This window comes from Brassica napus, chromosome A10, assembly GCF_020379485.1.
Source record: "Brassica napus cultivar Da-Ae chromosome A10, Da-Ae, whole genome shotgun sequence".
Lineage (NCBI taxonomy): Eukaryota > Viridiplantae > Streptophyta > Magnoliopsida > Brassicales > Brassicaceae > Brassica > Brassica napus.
In genome coordinates this window covers 13,681,021-13,703,972 of record NC_063443.1, presented here as the reverse complement: position 1 = coordinate 13,703,972, position 22,952 = coordinate 13,681,021, and the positions used below count along the sequence as shown (strand labels likewise).

Genomic DNA, 22,952 nt, shown 5'->3' with positions numbered 1-22,952 from the left:
GGTCACTATAATTAAGGTTAGTTGTAATATTTGGTTGTATTTAATAAGTATGACTAAAAATGAATAGGTGCAATAACTTTGCATAAGTAGATTTTTTAAGAATTATTCTCTTTTAATAGTAAAGACTAGATTTTAACCCACGTCCTATGGATATTTTTTTTCATTTTATAAATGTATTTGATATTATTACAAATATTTTAAATATATTATTTTTATTTTAGTATTATATATTGTGTAACTCTATAATATTATTGTTTATATTTCTTATTCGGCACTATTAATATATAGTGATTTGTTTAATACATTTTACTTTGTTATTAATTATTATTACTTACTAATATATTTTCAAGTTAGTACAATAAAATAACAATATGAAATAATCAAATAGATAATCTCCTTCAAAATATTTTTTTTTATTTATACATTTTGCTACAATAAAGTTTTAAATTTATTTATATTATAGAAAAGAAATATGTTTAAGATAATTTATATTTACATGTTGTGTTTAAAAATATGCTTTGAAATATATTAATTTAGTATTTTACAAGATTTATAAGTAAAAACACTGTTGTGTTTAAATAATATAGTCCTACTCTTTTAGTAGATTTTATACATAGTAACATCTATCATATTATTTTGAGTAAATTTTCGAATGTCTTTATTTTTACATGAAGTTGTTATCAATGTCTTTGAATTCACATTAAGGTTCCGAATGGTAACATTCGTTAACAAATTTTTTTACATATATCATATATTTATACATTTTTATAACTGTCAGAACCGCACTGCAATCAAATCGTTTGTCCTGTACCGCTCAATCCGCTACCATTCGGAGTCAATATTCTAACGAAGGAAGACTGTCAAATGTCAAATTCAAGTTTCAGAAGAGACTTTTAACGAAAATGATAAGAGGAGCTTGTCTGGTGTTGAATGTCGGCCAGTGATAAAAATGCTTTGCCTTTACTCTCCCTGGTTACACACCTTTATAAAGGTTTGACTGTTGACAAAAAAAAAGTTAATATTGACAAAGGACTCATCTCACATATTCAACGAGTTCATTTAATTGTCCCCACTACCTTCTTTCAGTGGAATTGCATTTTGAGTTTGCTTCTTTCTTTATTATACCTTAAAGGCTTTAAACTTACTCTCGTTTTCTCTTAATTTATGTTGAAGAAGACGAAGCTATGAAGCCGTTTCTTTCACTTGCTCTACTCGTGTTCTTTGAAGCTTTCACGGTTCTCTTTGCTCAAGCCAGGTTTTCGAGTGAGACTGACATGAAAGCTTTGCTCGAGTTCAAGTCCCAAGCCGCTGAGAACAATACTGAGGTCTTGTCCTCATGGAACAGCTCCTCTCCGCTCTGCAGCTGGACTGGTGTTACATGCGGTCGGAAACGAGAAAGAGTTGTGAGTCTTGACCTTGGAGGATTCAAGCTAGCTGGTGTGATCTCACCCTCCATCGGTAATCTCTCTTTCCTCAGAGTACTTAATCTCGCAGACAACTCTTTTACAAGTACCATCCCTGGAGAGGTGGGGATGCTGTTTAGGCTTCAGTACTTGAACATGAGCTTTAATCTTCTCCAAGGAAGGATTCCACATAGTCTCTCAAACTGCTCTACACTCTCGACACTTGATTTATCCTCAAACCAGATTGGACACGAAGTTCCTTCAGAGCTAGGTTCGCTTTCTAAGCTTGTCATCCTCTCTCTTGCTACGAACAACCTTACCGGGAAGTTTCCTGCATCTTTAGGAAACTTGACTTCACTCCAGAAGCTTGACTTTGCTTATAACGAGATGGAAGGAGAGATTCCATACGATGTTGCTAGATTGAGACAACTGGTGTTTTTTCAGATATCACAGAATGGTTTCTCAGGTGTGTTTCCTCATGCGTTGTACAACATCTCCTCGCTTGAGTCTCTATCCCTAGGTGGCAATAGCTTTACAGGTAACCTTAGGGCTGATTTTGGTGATCTTCTTCCAAACCTAAGAACGCTTCTCTTGGGAGAAAACAGATTCACCGGAGCTATCCCCATAACACTTACAAATATCTCAAGCCTCGGAAGGTTTCATATCTCATCTAATAACCTCACAGGAAGCATCCCTTTGAGCTTTGGAAAGCTACCTAACCTGTGGTGGTTAGGGATTGCTCAAAACGCTCTTGGAAAGAACTCGTTCAGTGATCTTGAGTTTATTGGTGGTTTAACTAACTGCAGTCAGTTAGAGTTCTTAGATGCTGGCTACAACAGACTTGGAGGTGAGCTGCCTGCCTCAACAGCCAATCTGTCCACCACGTTGACTAGTCTAAACATGGGAGGAAACCACATCTCTGGAACCATTCCTCGTGACATCGGTAATCTCGTAAACCTGCAAGTACTAAGTTTGGAAGCAAATATGTTGACAGGAGAGCTTCCTGTCTCTTTCGGGAAGCTTTTGGAATTGCAGATGCTTGAAGTGTACACAAATGCATTATCTGGGGAGTTACCGTCTTACTTTGACAAGATGACTCAGCTGCAGAAGATTCATTTGAACAGCAATAGTTTCCAAGGAAGAATCCCCAAGAGCATTGGAGGTTGTAGAAACTTGCTAGACTTATGGATTGATACAAATAAGTTGAATGGGAGTATACCTCGGGAGATACTGCAGATTCCATCTCTTGCTTTCTTAGATTTGTCAAACAATGTCTTGACAGGTTCTTTTCCGGAAGAAGTTGGGAAGTTAGAGCTGCTTGTTGGACTAGCTGCTAGCGACAACAAGTTATCAGGACGCATTCCACAAACTCTAGGGGGTTTTCTCTCTTTGGAGTTTCTCTATCTGCAAGGGAACTCGTTTGAAGGAGCCGTTCCAGATATAAGTCGGTTGGTTAGTTTATCAAATGTTGACTTCTCTAGAAACAATCTCTCTGGTCGCATACCTCAGTATCTCGCCAAGTTTCCTCAGCTGAAAAATCTGAATCTTTCTATGAACAAGTTCGAGGGAAGTGTGCCTACAACAGGAGTGTTTCGAAACGCTACAGAATTTTCTGTTTTTGGAAACAGTAATCTATGCGGAGGGATCAGAGAAATGCAACTAAAGCCATGCATTGACGTGAAAGCATCATCAAGGCCGAGAAAGCCTCTTTCACTTCGAAAGAAGATTGCCAGTGGTATTGGTATAGGTATGGCCTCACTTTTGTTAATCATAATTGTGGCTGCTCTGTGTTGGTTCAAGAAGAAGAGGGACAAGAGGAAGAAGAATGATACTAGTAGTACTAACCAATCTTATTCCACTACTATGGGAAAGTTCTATGAGAAGTTAAGTTATAAAGAGCTTTACGATGCAACTGGTGGCTTCTCTTCAGACAATCTGATTGGTTCAGGCAACTTCGGTAATGTTTTTAAAGGAGTGCTTGGCCATGATAACAAACTCGTAGCTGTTAAAGTTTTGAACCTCATGAAGCATGGAGCAACGAAAAGCTTTATGGCGGAATGTGAAACTTTCAAAGGTGTAAGGCATCGAAACCTTGTGAAACTGCTAACGGTTTGTTCAAGCCTCGATTCAGAAGGTAATGAGTTCAGAGCTCTGGTCTACGAGTTCATGCCGAAAGGAAGTCTGGATACGTGGCTGCAGCAGCCAGAAGATCCCTCTAGAGCTTTGACAGTTCCAGAGAAACTAAACGTAGCGATAGATGTGGGTTCAGCTTTGGAGTATCTTCATGATCACTGTCATGAGGCGATAGCTCACTGTGATCTTAAGCCAAGCAACGTTCTTCTTGACGATGACCTTACAGCTCATGTTGGTGACTTTGGTTTGGCTAGACTTTTATATAAATTCGATCGAGAGTCCTTCCTAAGCCAGTTTAGTTCTGCTGGTGTTAGAGGCACCATTGGCTATGCCCCACCAGGTAAATAAAACATCTATGCGCATAACTGCGAATTATTATTAAATCTCATTGTCTGTTGGTGTGGCTTTGAAACATGTAAAGAATATGGAATGGGAGGGCAGCCATCGATAAAAGGAGATGTGTACAGCTTTGGAATTTTGCTTTTGGAGATGTTCACTGGAAAGAAACCGACGGACGGATCATTTTCAGGGGACTATAACCTCCACAGCTACGCAAAGTCGGTGTTGTCAGGAGATGAGGAGGAGGGTGGAGGCAGCAATGCCGTTGATGAGTGGTTGAGACTGGTTTTGCAGGTGGGAATAAGGTGTTCTGAAGAATATCCGAGGGATAGGATGGGGATGGCTGAAGCACTACGAGAACTAGTCTCAGTCAGATCTAAGTTCTTCAGTACCAAGACGGATGCTGCAGAAGAGTTGAGTCCCCGGGATGCTGTGCAAAGTTCTCCTCAGGAATGGATGTTAAGCGCGGACATGCATACAATGTAGACCAAAAACAAATGACATCACAATCACCTTCTCAACAACTTGTGCTTCATCCCAAACAGAAGCCCACTCACCTTCTCCTTTTTTCGTTTCCTTTTTGTAGTTTTGAGCATTTTCTTAAATAAGATCTTCTTCCATTTGGAAAAACATTTTTGTTCTGTGTCCATCAGGATTGAGCGAAACTTGTTTGTAGAAAAGCTCACTAGTAGCAAAACTTGCTCGACTATGTTTCTTTTGCTTTTACGCTAGAAACAAAGTGCACACACATAACAAGACAAGAATTACATTACTAAACAATGCCATTACAACACGCCATAAGATCTAGTAATGTGATTATAACATACCTTTGTTACAGAATCTTGGAATAAAGAATGATAGAACTCAAACAATTATATTTATGTTTTTCTATATTTTCGAAACAACATATATCAGATTTTATTAGATTTATAAAATATATTTAGAATTTTAAGAGGATGAACCGAATTAAATGAAGCTAAAAATAAAAAGTAGAAGTTAATTTAATTTAATTAAAAAGTATTGTTTAATTTGAAAAAATAATATGGAGCTCAACATACCATACATGAAACAATCCAAATTATTATACATGAGATAAAATATCTACTTAAGAAGAGAACATAATAATACAAAATACAATGTTATTTTCATTATATAAATTAAAATGACTTAAACTTATAAACAAACACGTAAATATTAATATTGATGCATGAGAACATAAGAATACTTAATACAATTATATTTATTCATCATAAATATAAATTATAAAGTTACTTAAAATTATAAACAACAGAGGTGAATATTTAACTATTATTAAAAAAAATTTATTTTGTAATATTTATTCTCGTGCATGAATACGGAATATTATATTTAATGCTTATTTATTTAAAATACGTCTCTTTCTACTAATTTTAAATATCCATATTTAAATATATAAATTATAATAATTTATATATTTTAAAATATAAAATACGTTAAACTCGCAAAAATCAGTTTGTTAATTAACTTAATGAACTGATGAATTTAAATAAAAAATTCATTTGTTTAACTATAAATAAAAAAATTATTTGATTAGTATTGTTTTAGTTTTGTATTTGTTAAGATACACTTATAATTAAAGTTGATAATACATATATAAATATGTGCATACTAAAATATGATATTAATCATCATAAATGATTAAAGTGTGTTGTAAAATTTACTTTAATGGTGATATGTAAGCTATTATATATTATCATATTTTACAAATTTTGTCAACAAAATAAATTTTTATGAAAATTATAAAAGAGTTATTTTAATGGTGATATATGAGTTTTTTACTCATTGCCATATTTCAAAAATCATGCCAAAAATATTAATATTTATTAAAATAAATTACATATTACAATTAAGTGATGTCATGTTTATGTCATATTTTCCAAAATACATGTCATATTTTCTGGTCAACAAAATAAATTACATATTACAGTTAAGTGATGTCATATTTATGTCCCTAATACTTCGATTTGAGCTAACCGGGTCCGGTTAGGCTGGATCGGGTTAGTTAGTAGTCATAAGACTCATAACTCATAACTACTTGCTAGTTTACTACACCATCTACAGATTCGACTTTAGATCTGACTGAGAGGAAGAAGAAAGAAGAAGAGCCATGACGATGATCAGATCCATCTCGATGCTAACGTTGCTCGTCACACTAGCTGCATCCATTTCCATGGTCTCCTCCGCTTCATCCGCAGACTTTGTTAAGAAGACCATCTCTTCCCACAAAATCGTCATCTTCTCCAAATCCTACTGCCCGTACCTCTCTCTCTCTCTCTCTGAATCACTGATCTTCCGACTCTCATAAAAATTGAATCTTTAGGTGCCTTTGATTCGCGTTTTTGTTTTCTAGATCTTATCAATTTGACAAAAATTGAAACTTTATGGAACACTCTTAATGAATCTGTGTCGAAGTTGAATCCAATGCAACTTCGTCTTCACTCTTAATACCTCAGCTTTTGTTACTGTATTCGGTGGATTGAGATTTCTGTGAGTTTGAATTTAGATATATACATTGTGGTAATGATCAATTTGAGTTCAGTTCTGCGTTATGTACTTCTTCTCTTGCTTAAAGCTTTGAACTTTCTTAGAGCTACGTAATGAGCTTATGTACGTATATATGATTATGAATCATTGGTTGGTGGCAACAGGTATTGCAGGAGAGCGAAGTCTGTGTTCAGTGAGCTGAATCAGGTTCCTCATGTTGTCGAGCTTGACGAAAGAGGTGCGTTTTATTATTTAAGTGTATCATCCAACTCTGTTTCCTACCTATTATGAGATCTTGATTCTCTGACGTTTACTTTGTGTAAAAATTGGGTCTTGTAGAAGATGGAGGGAGTATCCAGAGTGCACTTGGAGAGATTGTTGGAAGGCGAACAGTACCGCAGGTTTTCATTGACGGAAAGCACATCGGAGGATCAGACGGTAATACTTTTACTTTCTCCTTCAAGATAAATGTGTTTGCATTTGACAACATTTTGCTGATTGATAGATTTGTGTTATTGTTTCTGGTTTTTCAGATACAGTAGACGCGCATGAGAGCGGGGAACTGGCCAAGCTTCTTGGCGTTTCCGAAAGTACAAGAGCTGAACTCTAGGCTGATATTTAGTTGGAATAAAAAAAACTGTCTGTGATGTTCAGGTGTAATCAATTATCAGTAGTTTGAAAAATTGTAATGGGTTATGAAGATTTTAAACGGCTTGACATGGCCTTGTGAAACATATATTATCAAATACTACAAGTTGAGTTAAACAAAGTTATATTGAGGATTCAAGTACTGACGTGCTCAAACATAATTAAAGTTGCATTTTACAATTTTGGGTGATGGATAGAAAGATAGATAGCTAAGACTAATAAGTGGAATAAAATATATTAGGGTCGAGCTCTTTTGTTGCTGCAAGAAGGGCACTTGTAGTGCTTGATATGCTCAGCTCTAGCTGGAGTGATCTTCACACATGTCCCATGGAACCATTTCTCGCACATATCACAGCATATCCAGAATTCATCAGAAGCATAGTTATCTCCACAAGCTCCACACAGTGTTTCACCATGTTCCTCTTCATCCTCTTCCTTTTCTTTCTCCTCTAGTCCTTCTTCCTCCATGGCTTGTATTGTCTTTGAGCTTTTGCCATCTAAACCTCTCTGCATTTTAGATCAAGGAAAATATTAACTACACCAACATAGCAGTGTAAATCTTACAAAGATACTACTAATAGGAAACTACAGGTAGCTCAGCCATTTCATTACAAGTTGCCTCTTAAAGTTCATGCTAATTAGAGATCCAAGGATTACAACTGAAGACACTGCTCATATTTGTTATGCCTCAAACCACGAGATTTCTTATGCCATGAGATTAACAAAACTACGGTTAGGGAAGTAACAATATTGTGTTCAGACTACGTTTTAGAGGGTACACAATCTTGCAATCTATGATGGAAATAATGAAAAAAGATGTTTGAGGAACATACAATAATGTGCATCATAATCATACGTGTGTTTTAACAATGCTTGAGGTTCGCAGAGAAGAAGAGGTTTGGGAGAGAGTAACAGAAGCTATAGAATTCATCTCATTTGGTTTGTTCCTAGTTTTATAAACAAAAGACTTAATGCTCTAAACCTCATTAAAAGGACAGCATGAATCTTACCACTTTTGAATTTGACTTGGATCTGCTGCCATTTTGATTTGCTGAAGAGGGCTTTTCCTTTGTTTGTGTTTTCGCAGTTCCAGTTACAACTTCAAATACAGTAGGAACCTCATTTATCATGTTGTACAAGCGCTTCCTGAATTAGTAAGTGCACGAGTTAGTGTACTGGAGATACGACGATAATGGTTAGAAGAGAAGGCATACTAATCAAGAAAGAAAGAAAGAAGGATACCTGTCAACTTTATCAAAACCAAATTTTGAACCGAAGAAAAAGGAGACAGAAAGTAACCAGGCATCACTGTGGACAGCAACAAGAGAAAGCCAGTCCTTTTCCATCATTCCATCCCTAGCAAAGTTGATACCGAGTGCAGGTTCGGGGAGCTCTGGAGGTACTTCTTCAGCTGGTAAGTTCACTTCCCACACTTCATTCGGGAATCCATACAAGCAAAGATTGTCCTTCTCTGAAACGTCATTAAATAGTCATACAACTACAGACTTTCAGTTTCTCAATTTCTTAATTAATAAAGAAATCATGTGTGGTGGTTGTGACACTGACGCCATAAAGCAAGAAGTAAATATAGATAACAGCAGCAAAGGAGAAAGCTATGGGGAGACCAAATCACGAAACTAGAAAAAAACATTGATCAAATGTTAAATATAATCCAGATGATGTAACTTCAGTGTCACTATTGAGTTGGTTAAGACTCTGTTATCATGCTGTCAATTCCGCAAACCAGACAAACAAACAAAAAAAAGACATCAAATATAGAAGCGAGCTGGAAATTAACAATAGATGCACAAGGAATTACTACAAAAGAAACTTCTAAAACGAGAGACCATAAGCATTGAGCCTAAAGGGAACTAAGAAGTGAAAAAATGGGTGACAAGTAAGCAGCTTGACTCAATGCGAAAAGTATTATATCTAATGCTAGAGGGAAAGAGAAAAACACTAACCGGGGTCGCATTGCTGGAAAAATTCTTGCACATCTGTCAAATAAAATTAGAAAAAAGAGTGAATCAATCAGAATATCTTGCAAATCTCACCAGCACAACACAGTCCATAGCACTAGAGAAATATTGTTCAATTAAAAAATACTGAATTATGCACCAAACAATCTTAGGGAAAGCAAAATTGAGAACCCATAAGACAAGATTCAAAGTTTTCTTTTTTTTTTAAACAAGACAAGAAGAAAGAAAGAAAGAAATACCAATGGTGAGAGCTCGGAGGATGGCAGCTCGACGGCCCTTGAAATCTCGGAAGACTTCTTCAACAGTTCGAGGGTTATACTGCGCACCTCCTCCTTCCATCTTCCTCTCTGAGACAAGCAGCACTCAAGTTTGTGTCTTTTTGAAAAAGCACAACTCTTTTTTTTTCTTCCGAGTGATGTTGATAAAGCAGCAAAAATTAATTCAAGAACAAAAACAAATAATATTGAATGAAGACGAAAGAAGCTCCGTGGACAGTGACAGGCCCTGGTCTAGTCACACGTCAAACACTTCTTTGTAAGCTTGATAATAATTGAATACACCATCCATGTCTCTAGTAAAAATCCCAAAAAGAAATTGACAAAATATAAATGTCACCAAGACTCCTATAGAAACTATTACATGGTGTGTGAACCAACGAACCTAAAAGTTGTTTTTATGAAGCTTATAAATTTCTGGAATGGCATGCAAGATGAAACTTGTACCGAACATTCGTTATCCGTTGCCTTTCGATGGATCCAAATGAGTCTTTTACAAGTGTATATATCTTAGTTCGATTCAATGTTCGTTCAGTAGTATTTGGGTATAACATCTCTTTCTGTATTACAAGAAAATAGATCATAGACCAGACTTAAACAACAAATTCGAGATTTTAATCATATAACCAGTGTCTTTCCACTTTCTCAATCATCTACAGAGAAATTATCCTTTAGAGGGAAGGGTTAGTATCATAAGAGAACCCACCAACCGTTAAATAACCAAAAAAAATTGACTACAAAAAACCCCAAAAAAAAACAGACGAAAGCAAAACTGAAACAACGCAAAAATGCATATGATTAACGTACATTTGCCATCTCCCACAGGCTCCCCTTATCCAGCATCTTACTCTCAGTACAAATTGTATCTGCCACTCCCATAATGCAACATACCCACACACACACATATGCTTATAATGATATTAATGTTTCAGGTTGGAGTAGGAGCCAACTGAGTTGAAACTTCCTCTAAACACACAGCCTCGTCAGCTAGTTACCTTCCTGTCATATCAGAGACCAATGTCTCAAGCCTAGAGTTTTTGATTCGGGAGCAAAACATATCAATAAGCATCTATAAAACAAACATCGTGAGAGATTATGTTACCTGTATCGGCTTTCCTCTCCTCAGGCGCATGCTTTGCAAGGAACTGCATGACCGTTCTCCAGTAAACGTCACCACCAGTGAGCCATGTATCCATATGCATCCCGCTTGGAAACTCCACAAAGGTGCACTGAGAGTTACGGGTAGCCGCTTTGGCATACAGCATTTTCATGTGAAATGGAGGGACCATCTCATCTTGCAGCCCGGAGAGGAAAAGCACAGGTTGCTTGACCTGTTCTTGGTTCAAAATCAGTTTATCAGTGAGCTGCTAGAGAATCAACTAATGACACACTTTCTAGCATAAAAGTTTATGGCTGCAAGGTCTACAAGGTATATGAACGTAATCTGCTTATTTGAGTCATTTCGATGGCATATGCAAACTGTAAAACAAAAGGATCCATCTAAAATAAATCTGCAAAGAGTCTGCATAGCTTCTCACCTCACCAATAGCATCAATTGTCTTCCAGGGGGAGCGTACAACAAAATTAAGAAGTTTCAGGCTTTTAGTACCACTTCCTCCAATAAACCACTTCAAGAAGGGCAGCAAAACACCAGCCATATCAAGAATGGATGTGAATGTATTTTCCAGAATCAACGCAGATACCTATATAAAGACAGTGTAGAGATGGTAAACATACAACTATTTGACGCGTAGGTACCAAAAGTAATACTAAAAGCACAGATCCAACGGCTCATGACATGCTGCTAAGAAGAATATTTAGAAACACCTTTTCAGGATTATTTTTGGTAAGCACAGCTCCAACAGCTCCTCCAAGGGACCTTCCAAATACAACTATTCTAGAAGTATCAATGTCTGTCCTTTGAGAAAGGTGATCCAACGCAGCCTATAAAAATAAAAGGCAAATAGACGGAGGCATAAGACAAGAGTTTTAAGGATAAACAAATATAGACCTAGAGAGACAAGCAAACCTGAGCATCTTTTATGATTCCATGCTGTGACGGATAACCCTCACTTTCCCCATAGCTGGTTGCAAACGGAAAAAAACAATCAGTTTTAGTGTAAGCAAGTTAAACAATCATCAGCATTTGTATAATAAACAGAACCAATGCTTTAACTAAAAACAAACGAGAGAGAGAGACAAGAAACGAGCTAAGAGAACTAACCCGCGATACGAAAGCATGAATACATTACACTTCAATTTTTGTATCATGATGCGAACCATCTCTAGACGATGAGCAATATCTAGTGTTCTAAAGTGAAGGCCGTAACAAGGCAAGGAGTCCCAGCCAACAGACATTGAATGTACATTTTCGTAGATTAAACACGAAACTCCTTCGAGAGCATAGAGATAAAGAAACAAAAAAACTGAGCTGTTGTGTCAACCAAACAAACACAAAGAAATGGCTTAGGAAAAAAAGGATACTTCCAGCATTCTCCTGGAAAAATAGAATGGTTGGACCTGCATGTCAAACACCAACACTCAGAACTAGGTTGCATCAAGCTAATCTACTCTATCAACAAAGAGAAATGAAACTGATCAAGTTTGAATTTTTTTTTTAAATTTACAAATCTAACAAAGAGAGACCAAAACCTAGCTGAAGAAAGAGACATCAAAAACCCTAAATTTCCCACAAAGTCAGAAGCTTTCCGAAACACATGAACCGGATCTACCCAGAAAAAAAAACGAAACTGAATCGATTAAAAACCTCGACAATCGGGGAACATTTTGATGAACCAAGAGTGGAGGCGCACGCCATCGGAGGATCGAAGCCAGACGTCCTCGTAGATGAGATTGAGCCTGGCGGGAGTGATGGGATAGGACTTCGATAAACCGGGGAGAACCGGGACGTAGACGAGCTTCTCCTGGAAGGCAACGAGCAGCGCCACGCCGGCGACGACTATCCCTCCTACTCCGTAGAACAACGCGCTCACGTACGTCACCATTCCCCCTCGTTATCTCTCTCTCTCTCAATCTGAATCGGAAAGAGAAGCGGAACTCGAACTCGATTTGCTGCCACTTCTCTCTTTTCTTGTCGGAGAGGAGAAAGAGCTTTTTTTTTTAAGTGTACAGCGCAAATCCTGATGAGAACGATAAAGGCCCAGCTAGCGTTTTAATGGGCCCAAACAAGCTCATCAGACTCCAATCCATGAGAGTCTGTTAACTACTGTATTATTTTGTTTCTTGTTGATTCAAAGATTTTTCTTTTTGTTTCGATAAATGGATTGTTGACCAAAAAAGGAAATTTAAGCAAATAAGAGACTACATGGAAAAAATAATATTTTAAAAAGAAAAAAATATAGGCCCACACTAATGTTTTTGAAACCGGACCGACCCGATGGTTGAACTGGATTAGACCACGAACCGATTGCATAGTCTGGTTGGGTCTAATAGTTGGTTCAACTATGAACCCGTCACGTAGCCGGATTGGATCTCAGAGTTATTAAATTGATAAAAACTATTAAAACTATCAAAAATAAATAAACCATCCATATAAATATATACTACTTTATATTAATATTTTTTATGTTTTAAATCTATTTAATATTTTAATTATGTATCATATTTAGTTATTTACTAACATTATTATTAAATTTAGACAAAAATTTATTAAATCAGATTATTGAACCAAGTTTAATCCGGTCGAACCATATTGAACCGTGATCCAAAAATTATCCGGCGGTGCGACGGAATTGGAAAGGTGTTAAATGCCCTAAATTCGAAACATGTCAATGAGATAAACTGTGCAAGTGTGGAAACAGGAGATATATTACATGGATTATTTTTTAGCCTCTAGAATTAGTCAGGTTTTCAGGTTCGGATGACCGAAATTACAATATATGTATATATATATCTATCTATATTATTATTTGCGAAGTAAATTTTTGCAATGAACCTCTCACGTTGAAAGTAAGAGTGGTTAATATCGTTTATACCCTTAATAAATAAAATGTATAAATAAATTAAAAAAAATAAAAACAAAATTTTAATTGATTTTGATTAGATAATTGATTATTATTAAGAATAGTAAGAATTGTCCAAAATCTGAAAATATAATTTAAAAAAGAGATAACTTCTGTATATATTGTATTGTTATCTGAAAAAATCTTTAAGTAAAAAGTTAAAAACATAAATTCTATAACTAAATATTAATTAAATAAAATTGTTAATTATATAATTAAAAATAGAATATTGAATTATCCAAAATGTATATTATTATTTGCGAAGTAAATTTTTGCAATGAAGCTCTCACGTTGAAAGTAAGAGTGGTTAATATCGTTTATACCCTTAATAAATAAAATGTATAAATAAATTAAAAAAATAAAAACGAAATTTTAATTGATTTTGATTAGATAATTGATTATTATTAAGAATAGTAAGAATTATCCAAAATCTGAAAATATAATTTAAAAAAGAGATAACTTATGTATATATTGTATTGTTATCTGAAAAAAATCTTTAAGTAAAAAGTTAAAAACATAAATTCTATAACTAAATATTAATTAAATAAAATTATTAATTATATAATTAAAAATAGAATATTGAATTATCCAAAATGTATATTATTATTTGCGAAGTAAATTTTTGCAATGAAGCTCTCACGTTGAAAGTTAGAGTGGTTAATATCGTTTATACCCTTAATAAATAAAATGTATAAATAAATTAAAAAAATAAAAACGAAATTTTAATTGATTTTGATAAGATAATTGATTATTATTAAGAATAGTAAGAATTATCCAAAATCTGAAAATATAATTTAAAAAAGAGATAACTTCTGTATATATTGTATTGTTATCTGAAAAAATCTTTAAGTAAAAAGTTAAAAACATAAATTCTATAACTAAATATTAATTAAATAAAATTAATAATTATATAATTAAAATAGAATATTGAATTGTCCAAAATCTAAAAATATAATTTAAAAAGATAATTTCTATATATATATTGTATTGTTATCTGAAAAAGTATTTTAGTAAAACGTTAAAAACATATATTATATAATTAAATATCAATCAACAATTTTTTTAAATATATAATTTAAAACTATTATTTGCTAAGTAAATTTTCGCAATAGAGTTCTCACGTTGAAAGTTAGAGTGGTTAATATCTTTTAACCCTTAATGAATAATATGTATAAATAAATTAAAAAATAAGAACGAAATTTTAATTAATTTTGATTAGATAATTGATTAATATTAAGAATAGTAATAATTATCCAAAATCTGAAAATATAATTTAATAAAGAGATAACTTTTGTATATATTGTATTGTTATCTGAAAAAGTCTTTTAGTAAAAAGTTAAAAACATAAATTCTATAACTAAATATTAATTAAATAAAATTATTAATTATATAATTAAAATAGAATATTGAATTATCCAAAATCTAAAAATATAATTTAAAAAGATAATTTCTATATATATATTGTATTGTTTTCTGAAAAAGTATTTTTGTAAAACGTTAAAAACATATATTATATAATTAAATATCAATCAACAATTTTTTTAAATATATAATTTAAAACTATTATTTGCTAAGTAAATTTTCGCAATAGAGTTCTCACGTTGAAAGTTAGAGTGGTTAATATCTTTTAACCCTTAATGAATAATATGTATAAATAAATTAAAAAATAAGAACGAAATTTTAATTAATTTTGATTAGATAATTGATTAATATTAAGAATAGTAATAATTATCCAAAATCTGAAAATATAATTTAAGAAAGAGATAACTTTTGTATATATTGTATTATTATCTGAAAAAGTCTTTTAGTAAAAAGTTAAAAACATAAATTCTATAACTAAATATTAATTAAATAAAATTATTAATTATATAATCAAAAATAGAATATTTAATTATCTAAAATCTTAAATTATAATTAAAAAAGATAATTTATATATATATATTGTATTGTTATATGAAAAAGTATTTTAGTAAAACGTTAAAAACATAAATTATATAATTAAATATTAATCAAATAATTTTTTTAATTATATAATTAAAAATATAGTATTGAGTTATTTTAAGATTTATTTTAGTAATGAATATCTATATATATATATAAATATGTTTGCCTCTATCCTAAGCTATCCACATGGAAAGTCACTCTCTAACAGACCGACACGTGTCTCTGGGTTTAATTTCTTTGGCTAGACTTTAGTTTAACTTTGGGCTTATACTATGAACAATTGACACAGCTTTTTACTCTTTGATATTATTGAATGGGTTAATTATTTCTTAATACATAGTAGATAAATAAAAAAAACACTCATTATGATATGGACGTTATATTATCATCAAAGCAATCTTTACCATATGTACCTCATCCTGTGATAATTTATAAAGTAGCAACGAATCTATGAGTTCAACAAATTTGCAATTACCTACTTCAGAATTTTAAGTATATAAATAGTTAACAGTAGTGTGTTGAATATTATATTCATATAATTTAAAAGCCTTTACAAATTTTTATTTTTAAACATACACAAAAAACTTTAATTAAAGTAAATACCCTTTTGAGGTTCTCAACCATTTCAAATACCACCAACGCCGAAAAAAATTCAATCAAGTACACGAAATCTATAATATATTTAAAACTACAATAAATACACTATAATATATTTAAAACTACAATAAATACATTAGTTAATGAAAAATCTTTTTTAAAAAATATTATGGATGCATACATAAATATTAAGAGAAACTAATAAAAAGAAATAAAAGTAACAATAACTTGAAGAACAAAATGTATAAGATTCAGAATATTTATGATTTGTGGTCTAAGATATACTCAATTTATTGTCACAAAAAAAACTTAATAAAAAAATACATACTTCGTTTTAAGAACATTAAAAATTACGTTAAAATTTTAAGAAAAATTATGAATCAATAATATTAATATAAAATTTTATTCGAAAAACTCAGCACTAAATGCATAAACAAAAAATAAACAAACCCTAAACCCTATAATCCTAAGCATTATTCTAAACCAAACCTTAAACCCAACCTAAACCAAACGCTAAACCTTTTCTACTACCAAAATACTAAATCCTACCTAACCCTAAACCCTACCTATACCTAGACCTTAACCCTATCCAACCCTAAACCCTACATAAACCTAACCCTAATCCCTAAACCCTAAACCTATCTAACTGTAAACCTACCTAACCCTAAACGTAAACCCCACCTAACCCTAAACCCTATTTAACCCTAAACCCTACCTAACCCTAAACCCTTCCTAACCCTAAAACCCTACCTAAAACCTAACCTTAAAACCTACCTAACCCTAACCCTAAACCCTAACTAACCCTATACTAACCCTACCTAACCTTAACCCTACATAACCCTAAACCCTACTAATCCTACCTAACCTAAACCCTACCTAACATAAAACATTTCTAACCCTAATCCCTTTCTAACTTTAAACCCTACTAACCTTAAACCCTACTAACCCTAAACCCTTTCTAACCCTAGACCCTACCTAACCCTAAACCCTACCTAACCCTAAACCCTACCTAATTCTAAACCCTACCAAACCCTAAACCTACCTACCCTAAACCCTTTATAACCCTAAACCCTACCTAACCCTAAACCCCTTCTAACCCTAAACCTGACCTAACCCTAAACCATGCCTAACCCTAAACCCTACCTAACTCTAAACCCTTTCTAGCCCTAAATCCTAGTAACCCTAAACCCTACTAACCGTAAACCCTTTCTAAACCTAAACCATGCTAACTCTAAACCTACCTAATTCTAAACCATACCTAACCCTACATAACCCTAAACCCTACTAACCCTAAAACCTACCTAACCTAAACCCTACTAACCCTAAAACTTTTCTAACCCTAAATCCTTTCTAACCCTAAACCCTTTCTAGCCCAAAACCCTATCTAACCCTACACCCTACTAACCCTAAACCCTACTAACCCTAAACCCTACCTAACTTTAAACCCTACCAACCCTAAACCCTACCCAACCCTAAACCCTACCTAACCCTAAACCCTACCTTACCCTAAACCTACAAGCCCTAAACCCTTCCTAACCCTAAACCCTCCGAACCCTAAACCTTCCTAACCCTAAAAAACCCTACCTAAACCCTTTTTAACCCTAAACCCTACCTAAACCTAAACCCTGCCTAAACCTAAACCCTACCAACCCTAAACCCTTTCTAGCCCTAAACCCTATCTAACCCTTCACCCTACTAACCCTAAACCCTACCTTATCCTAAACCCTACTAACCTAAGCCCTACTAACCTTAAACCCTACCTAACCAAAACCTTACCTAACCCTAAACCCTACCTAACCCTAAACCCTACCAACCCTAAACCCTACCTAACCCTAAACCCTACTAACCCTAAACCCTTTCTAACCCTAAACCCTCCTAACCCCCTCCCTAACCCTAAAAACCTTACCTAACCCTAAACCCTTTTTAACCCTAAACCCTACCTAACCCTAAACCTTGCTAACCCTAAACCCTGCCTAAACCTAACCCTAAAACCCTACCTAAACCTAACCATAAATCCCATCTAACGCTAAAACTCTACCAATCCTAAACACTAAAAAATAATCTCAAAACTTAATACTAAAAAAACATAAACTCTACCGCTGCGTAATTTGTTGTTGTGATATTCAAATAACAAATTACATAGCAGATTTTAAATCTTATATCCATTATTTTAAGAGTAATTGGTGTTTATGCACCTAAAAGTGATTATATTTTAAAAACTAACCTCATCCCATTATCATTTTTTTCATACCTATTTTACACCTGTATCACCATCAGATCAACATCCTCTCACCTCAGCCTCCCTTCCTGTGTCAGATGCAGTCACATGCTGTGTCAGATCCATCTCTCCCGTTTTCTCTTTCCTCTCCCCATGAAATCCTTTAAGAAATCATTTTAAAATAGTTATAAAAATAACTAAAGCAATAAAAACTAAATTGGAACAGAAAATAGCCATTGATTAAAACGGATCGAGACATATATACTGTTTGAAAAAATGATAGATATTATATATGTTTGATTTTCATAAAAATACATCCTTAACTTGAAAGTCAGATTTTTTAGTTTCGAATCTTTGAAAACCGTTATGCCTCTTCAGAATGGCGGATTTTCAGAAATAAACTCAAACGGGTCAAGTGGGTTTTCAACCTCAGAAAATGGGTATCTTGCTTTCCTTTTCATCTCTTGTTCTGCTATTATTTGTTGGGTTTCTTTTGGTTAGGTTTCATGAGACCAGCATGTGAAAATTGACTGCGATATCATATGGTTCTTTGTTTCCATAAACTATATAAAGTTGGATTTTGTGTTTTGATTTGCGTAGGGACTGTCTAATATGTGCTCACTTTTGATTGTCTTTATCGGGTGAGCTGAGAATGTTTTTGTTCTTATTTTGTTTCCAGAGAAAAAAACTGCGACGGAGCCTACATAAAAGATGTGGTGGCGGAGTCTGACCCACGGCGGAGCCGAACGCAAACCGCAAAGAAGGTTCTACTGTATATCTTTAGAGGTGATAAAACAACTTCTTCTTTGATTTTTCGGCGATTACGTTACCCCGTTAAATCACATATATAAAAGTAAACATATGTATTTATATGATACTAATAGTGTTAACATGCTAAATTCTTTGATTTTGCTCGTAAGTTTAATATTAGTTAGTTAACTTTATGTTTAACGTTAAATAAGATATTAAATTGAAATAAAACACTGAATTATATAGTGTATTGTTAAGTTACTGACTTAGTTAACGTGGTTATAAATTAAATTAAACTCGATAACAAAAATTTGTAACATTCTAAAATATTTGTTAACTCGCTAACAAAATTGGTTAAGTCACTAAGAATTTGTTAACTCACTAATAATTTTCTAAAAATATTTGATGGTCAAAATTCATTCTTGAGTTTTAGTGTGGTTCATTCATAAACCCAGAAAAGAGTAGTAGTTATCTGGTTTTCATTTTCTAGAAGTTACGCTTTTCATTGAATGCTACATAATTTAAAGAATTCAGCAAGTTTTTTGAGAGACCAAATCTCTATCTCAAAATAAAATTGTATTATAAAGAAGAAGAGAGAGACTGTAATGTTTTACAAATAAAAATTATAAGAGGAAAAAGAATGCAAAAAAAAAAAAAAAAGAAGAAAACGTATAAAAGGAATGGAAATGGGAGGAAAAGAGAAATGACAGAGGAGAGAAAAAATACAGAGAAAAAAAAAGGTGTCATGTGAGAGGAGTAGTGGTGGAGAGGAAAATAAGGTAATACGGTAATTGAAAACACAATGTTATACTGTTTTGCGTTTGTGTTAAATCCAGTACAGAGTCCCAATTTTGACATCAGTCAGGGGTATTAAGCAAATTTCTCTCTATTTAATTGCCAAAATATTTTGAAAGTTGTATCTTATGAATGAAAAAAAAGTTAATTATATTTTAATAACGTTAAATTTTGTTAAAATAGAATGAAAAACTATTATCATAAATAAATAAAGAATTTTGATGAAATTTGAAAATCTTCAAAATCAATAACATATTAAATAGTAATATTTCAAAAAACCCTTAAACTATTATAGCAGTAGAATCTCAAAAAAAAAATTTTAAAGTCTCAAACATTATTTAGTTGCCAATAACATCCTTAAATCTTTTCTCATTCACAAAAAAATAATAATCTTACATAAATTATGAAACAAGTTTGTTTTGTTTTGACTAGAGACTCAAATTTTTAAATTATACCACTAAAATATTTTTAAGATTAATTGTTCAGAAATAAAAGTTAATGTTCTTAAAACAATAACCATCTTTAAATCTTTGCTCATTCAAAAAAATAATATTCTTACATAAATTGGAAACAAGTTTTATTTTTTTGACTAGAGATCCAGTTTTAAATTATACCACTAAATATTTTAATATTTAATTGTTCAGAAAATATATATATATATATATATTCGAGAGTAGACAATGCATATATAGATGATACTAATTGATCGCAAGAATTCTTTTGGAAAACACAATATAACTAGTAATTAGATAAAAGAACTTTTCAAAATTTATGAAAATGTTTAAGCCCGCATCGCGCGGGCAAAACACCTAGGTTATATATATATGCTAGTATTCTATTTCTTAGATAATAATTGGTTGATACTTGATAATCATTGAAACCTGTTTCCATTTCAAATTTCCTATATACTTTAATCCGCAAACAGAAATGGATTTTAACTGAACCGAAACCTGTCCAACCTAAACCGATCCAAATAGAAGTGGAGTTAGTAATGCTTGTATGATAACTTTTCTACCATATGAATCTATATGCAAGCCATAAAAATATGTGACACTGCAATATGTAAATGTGCATACAAACGGTGGTCCCATATGTACAAAACGATCTAAAACTTATAAAACAAACACTACAAGAAAACACAAGATTAACGATGTTGAAGTTGGAAAATTAACGAGGAAAACTGGTCCTCGTAAATTTACGTTGACTTTACGAGAATCTTACAACAAGGAAATTTACAATCAACGTTTAGTTCGTTTTCGTTTAAAATACGACGAGGAAACGATTTCCTCGTAAAAACCACGCAAGGTGGTAACTTCGTTTTTACGAGGAAAAACTGTTGTTTCCTCGTAAGCTCGACGTAAAAGTAGCATCTTCTTTACGAAGAAAGAAATAGTTTACGTTTACTTAACGAAGAATTTCGAGTCCACCCACTTTGTAATTGTAACAACGTTTTTGTTTCGGCTACCTTACTAATTCCACATAATCATGAGTAATGAAAAATGGTGATGTTTCTGGTAATGACGAAAATGTCGATGTATCTGACTGATGTATTGTGTTTTAATATGACTGATTTTCAGACTTAATCCATGTGATTTGATAGATTTAATCATGAAAATCTATTATATATATTTAATTTTATGTAATGGGGTTTGAATTAGAAAGAAGAGATTGAGATTATTAGTTAAGGAATTGTGGTTTAGAATTTGGGGTTTAGAATGGATAGAAGAGATGAGGTTAAAGGGAGGATGGGGTTGGGTTTGGGGTTTCGGATTTAGGGATTTAAACGTAAACATAGTTATTTCCTCGGAAATTAACGAGGAACTTACGACGATTCTTAAAAATAAAGAACGTGGCACTCGTTAATTCCACGTAAGCAGAAATCGTCGTAAAGACTCATAATAAAAAAACGCTGGCCTCCTGGTTCATTCCTCGTAAAAATAAAAGCGGGCCTCGCTAATTCCTCGTAAATTAACGACGATGTAACGAGGAGGGGAAACGAAACGGAATAAATAAATTGGTTGCCGTGATCAAGTTACACCTCGTGGACAAATCATCAGTGGAGAAGGAAGAAACCACCATTGCAAGCAGAACAGATAGATGAAGTTGAGGTACCTGAACAACAAATTGATGACATCCTTCTCATTGATCGCATATCATGAGTACGAAGATAGTATACCGACGATGCCACGGACGAAGCTGGTTGAAGACGAGTTTAATGAAAATGAGTTGTTTCTAGTAAGACGAGAATGTCGATGTATCTGATTGATGTATTGTGTTTTAATATGATTGATTTTCAGATTAATGATGTGATTTTATGTGATGGACTTTAATCATGGAAATCTATTATATAATTTATTTTTGTATGGGGTTTGAATTAGAAAGAAGAGATTGAGATTATTAGTTAAGGAATGGTTGGTTTCAGAATTTGGGGTTTGGAATGGATAGAAGAGGATTGAGGTAAAGGGAGGATGGGGTTTGGGGTTTGGAATATATGAAGTAGAAGATAAGGAAGATAAGGAAGAAAGGGGTTTGGGGTTTCGGATTAGAGATTTAACTATTAACGTAGTTATTTCCTCGTTAATTAACGAGGAACTTACGACGATTCTTAAAAATAAAAGAACGTGGCACTCGTTAATTCCACCAGTAACGAGAAATCGTCGTAAAGACCCTCGTAATAAAAAAACGCGGGCCCGTTCTCCTCGTAAAAAAAATAAAAGCGGGGGGCCTCGCTAATTCCTCGTAAATTAACGACCGATGTTACGAGAGGAGGAAGGAAACGAAAACGGGCCTCGCGAGTTCCTCGTAAATAAAAAACACGGGCCTCACGAGTTCCTCGTAACTTTACGAGGAATTTACGACATTTCATAATTTCCTATATATACACCGCGAGTTCTCACTTCCCATTTCGTCTCAACTTCCTCTCCCTTTTGTAGCTATGGTACGCTCTCTATTTCCTCTCTAATTTGATTAGTTAGGTAGATTAGGTGGTTAGTGTAAGGAAATTTAGATAGTTTACGGATTATTATGTTAATTAGTGTTGATTAGGTGGTTAATGTAGAGAAACTTAGTTAGATTATAGAATTGGTAATTATTGTTGATGGTAATTTTAGGCGAATCATCATCCGTCACCACACATGCCGACGCGGATGTAGAGAGGAGGAGTGAGGAATTCTACGGGGATGAACGACCCTTAGTTTTTTTTTTTTCGTTGGTTGTATTATAAATTCAAAAATTATTAGGTGTATAAATTATTTTCGTATTAATATTCTTTTTAAATTGATTTTATTAAAATAATTAAATACATGTTTTTTTTTAATCTGGAAAAT

At 33.3% G+C, this 22,952-nt stretch overlaps 4 protein-coding genes across 5 annotated transcripts; 2 read left to right on the top strand and 2 right to left on the bottom strand.

The window, feature by feature from the left end:
- Positions 1–824: 824 nt before the first annotated feature.
- LOC106371753 (LRR receptor-like serine/threonine-protein kinase EFR) lies at positions 825–4,584 on the top strand. Its single transcript, XM_013811850.3, has 2 exons — positions 825–3,876; positions 3,958–4,584. Exons 1-2 carry the CDS (start codon positions 1,185–1,187, stop codon positions 4,359–4,361), a joined length of 3,096 nt encoding a protein of 1,031 aa, XP_013667304.2. The 5' UTR covers positions 825–1,184; the 3' UTR covers positions 4,362–4,584.
- Positions 4,585–5,864: 1,280 nt separating this feature from the next.
- On the top strand, positions 5,865–7,185 carry LOC106371752 (glutaredoxin-C4-like). The gene is made up of 4 exons (XM_013811849.3): positions 5,865–6,170; positions 6,563–6,636; positions 6,738–6,836; positions 6,932–7,185. The coding sequence occupies exons 1-4, from the start codon at positions 6,022–6,024 to the stop codon at positions 7,006–7,008; spliced, it is 399 nt and encodes a 132-aa protein (XP_013667303.2). The 5' UTR covers positions 5,865–6,021; the 3' UTR covers positions 7,009–7,185.
- LOC106371751 (PHD finger protein ALFIN-LIKE 5) lies at positions 7,099–9,593 on the bottom strand. Its single transcript, XM_013811848.3, has 5 exons — positions 9,265–9,593; positions 9,011–9,043; positions 8,289–8,517; positions 8,057–8,192; positions 7,099–7,553 (listed from the first exon to the last, which is right to left on the bottom strand). Exons 1-5 carry the CDS (start codon positions 9,362–9,364, stop codon positions 7,284–7,286), a joined length of 768 nt encoding a protein of 255 aa, XP_013667302.2. The 5' UTR covers positions 9,365–9,593; the 3' UTR covers positions 7,099–7,283.
- Positions 9,594–9,893: 300 nt separating this feature from the next.
- On the bottom strand, positions 9,894–12,474 carry LOC106371728 (alpha/beta hydrolase domain-containing protein WAV2). 2 transcript variants are annotated; one of them, XM_013811826.3, is made up of 9 exons: positions 12,359–12,474; positions 12,068–12,309; positions 11,785–11,820; positions 11,525–11,603; positions 11,330–11,384; positions 11,128–11,244; positions 10,839–11,003; positions 10,403–10,631; positions 9,894–10,328 (listed from the first exon to the last, which is right to left on the bottom strand). In XM_013811826.3, the coding sequence occupies exons 2-9, from the start codon at positions 12,303–12,305 to the stop codon at positions 10,303–10,305; spliced, it is 945 nt and encodes a 314-aa protein (XP_013667280.2). In that variant the 5' UTR covers positions 12,306–12,309; positions 12,359–12,474; the 3' UTR covers positions 9,894–10,302. The 2 variants fall into 2 exon arrangements, with proteins under 2 accessions (XP_013667280.2, XP_022549111.2); XM_022693390.2 differs by having other exon boundaries at positions 9,894–10,299; positions 12,068–12,413.
- Positions 12,475–22,952: the final 10,478 nt, after the last annotated feature.

Excerpts from the sequence above, each read along its gene's own strand:
- LOC106371752 (XM_013811849.3), top strand. The coding sequence starts at position 6,022 with ATGACGATGATCAGATCCATCTCGATGCTAACGTTGCTCGTCACACTA. Across the intron at positions 6,637-6,737 it reads TGTCGAGCTTGACGAAAGAG|AAGATGGAGGGAGTATCCAG; the intron begins GTGCGTTTTATT and ends TGGGTCTTGTAG. Across the intron at positions 6,837-6,931 it reads GCACATCGGAGGATCAGACG|ATACAGTAGACGCGCATGAG; the intron begins GTAATACTTTTA and ends CTGGTTTTTCAG.
- LOC106371751 (XM_013811848.3), bottom strand. The coding sequence starts at position 9,364 with ATGGAAGGAGGAGGTGCGCAGTATAACCCTCGAACTGTTGAAGAAGTC. Across the intron at positions 9,044-9,264 it reads CCTCCGAGCTCTCACCATTG|ATGTGCAAGAATTTTTCCAG; the intron begins GTATTTCTTTCT and ends TTTATTTGACAG. Across the intron at positions 7,554-8,056 it reads CCAAGTCAAATTCAAAAGTG|AGAGGTTTAGATGGCAAAAG; the intron begins GTAAGATTCATG and ends TCTAAAATGCAG.
- LOC106371753 (XM_013811850.3), top strand. The coding sequence starts at position 1,185 with ATGAAGCCGTTTCTTTCACTTGCTCTACTCGTGTTCTTTGAAGCTTTC. Across the intron at positions 3,877-3,957 it reads CATTGGCTATGCCCCACCAG|AATATGGAATGGGAGGGCAG; the intron begins GTAAATAAAACA and ends AAACATGTAAAG.
- LOC106371728 (XM_013811826.3), bottom strand. The coding sequence starts at position 12,305 with ATGGTGACGTACGTGAGCGCGTTGTTCTACGGAGTAGGAGGGATAGTC. Across the intron at positions 11,385-11,524 it reads TTCATGCTTTCGTATCGCGG|CTATGGGGAAAGTGAGGGTT; the intron begins GTTAGTTCTCTT and ends GTTTGCAACCAG. Across the intron at positions 10,632-10,838 it reads CAATTGATGCTATTGGTGAG|GTCAAGCAACCTGTGCTTTT; the intron begins GTGAGAAGCTAT and ends AACCAAGAACAG.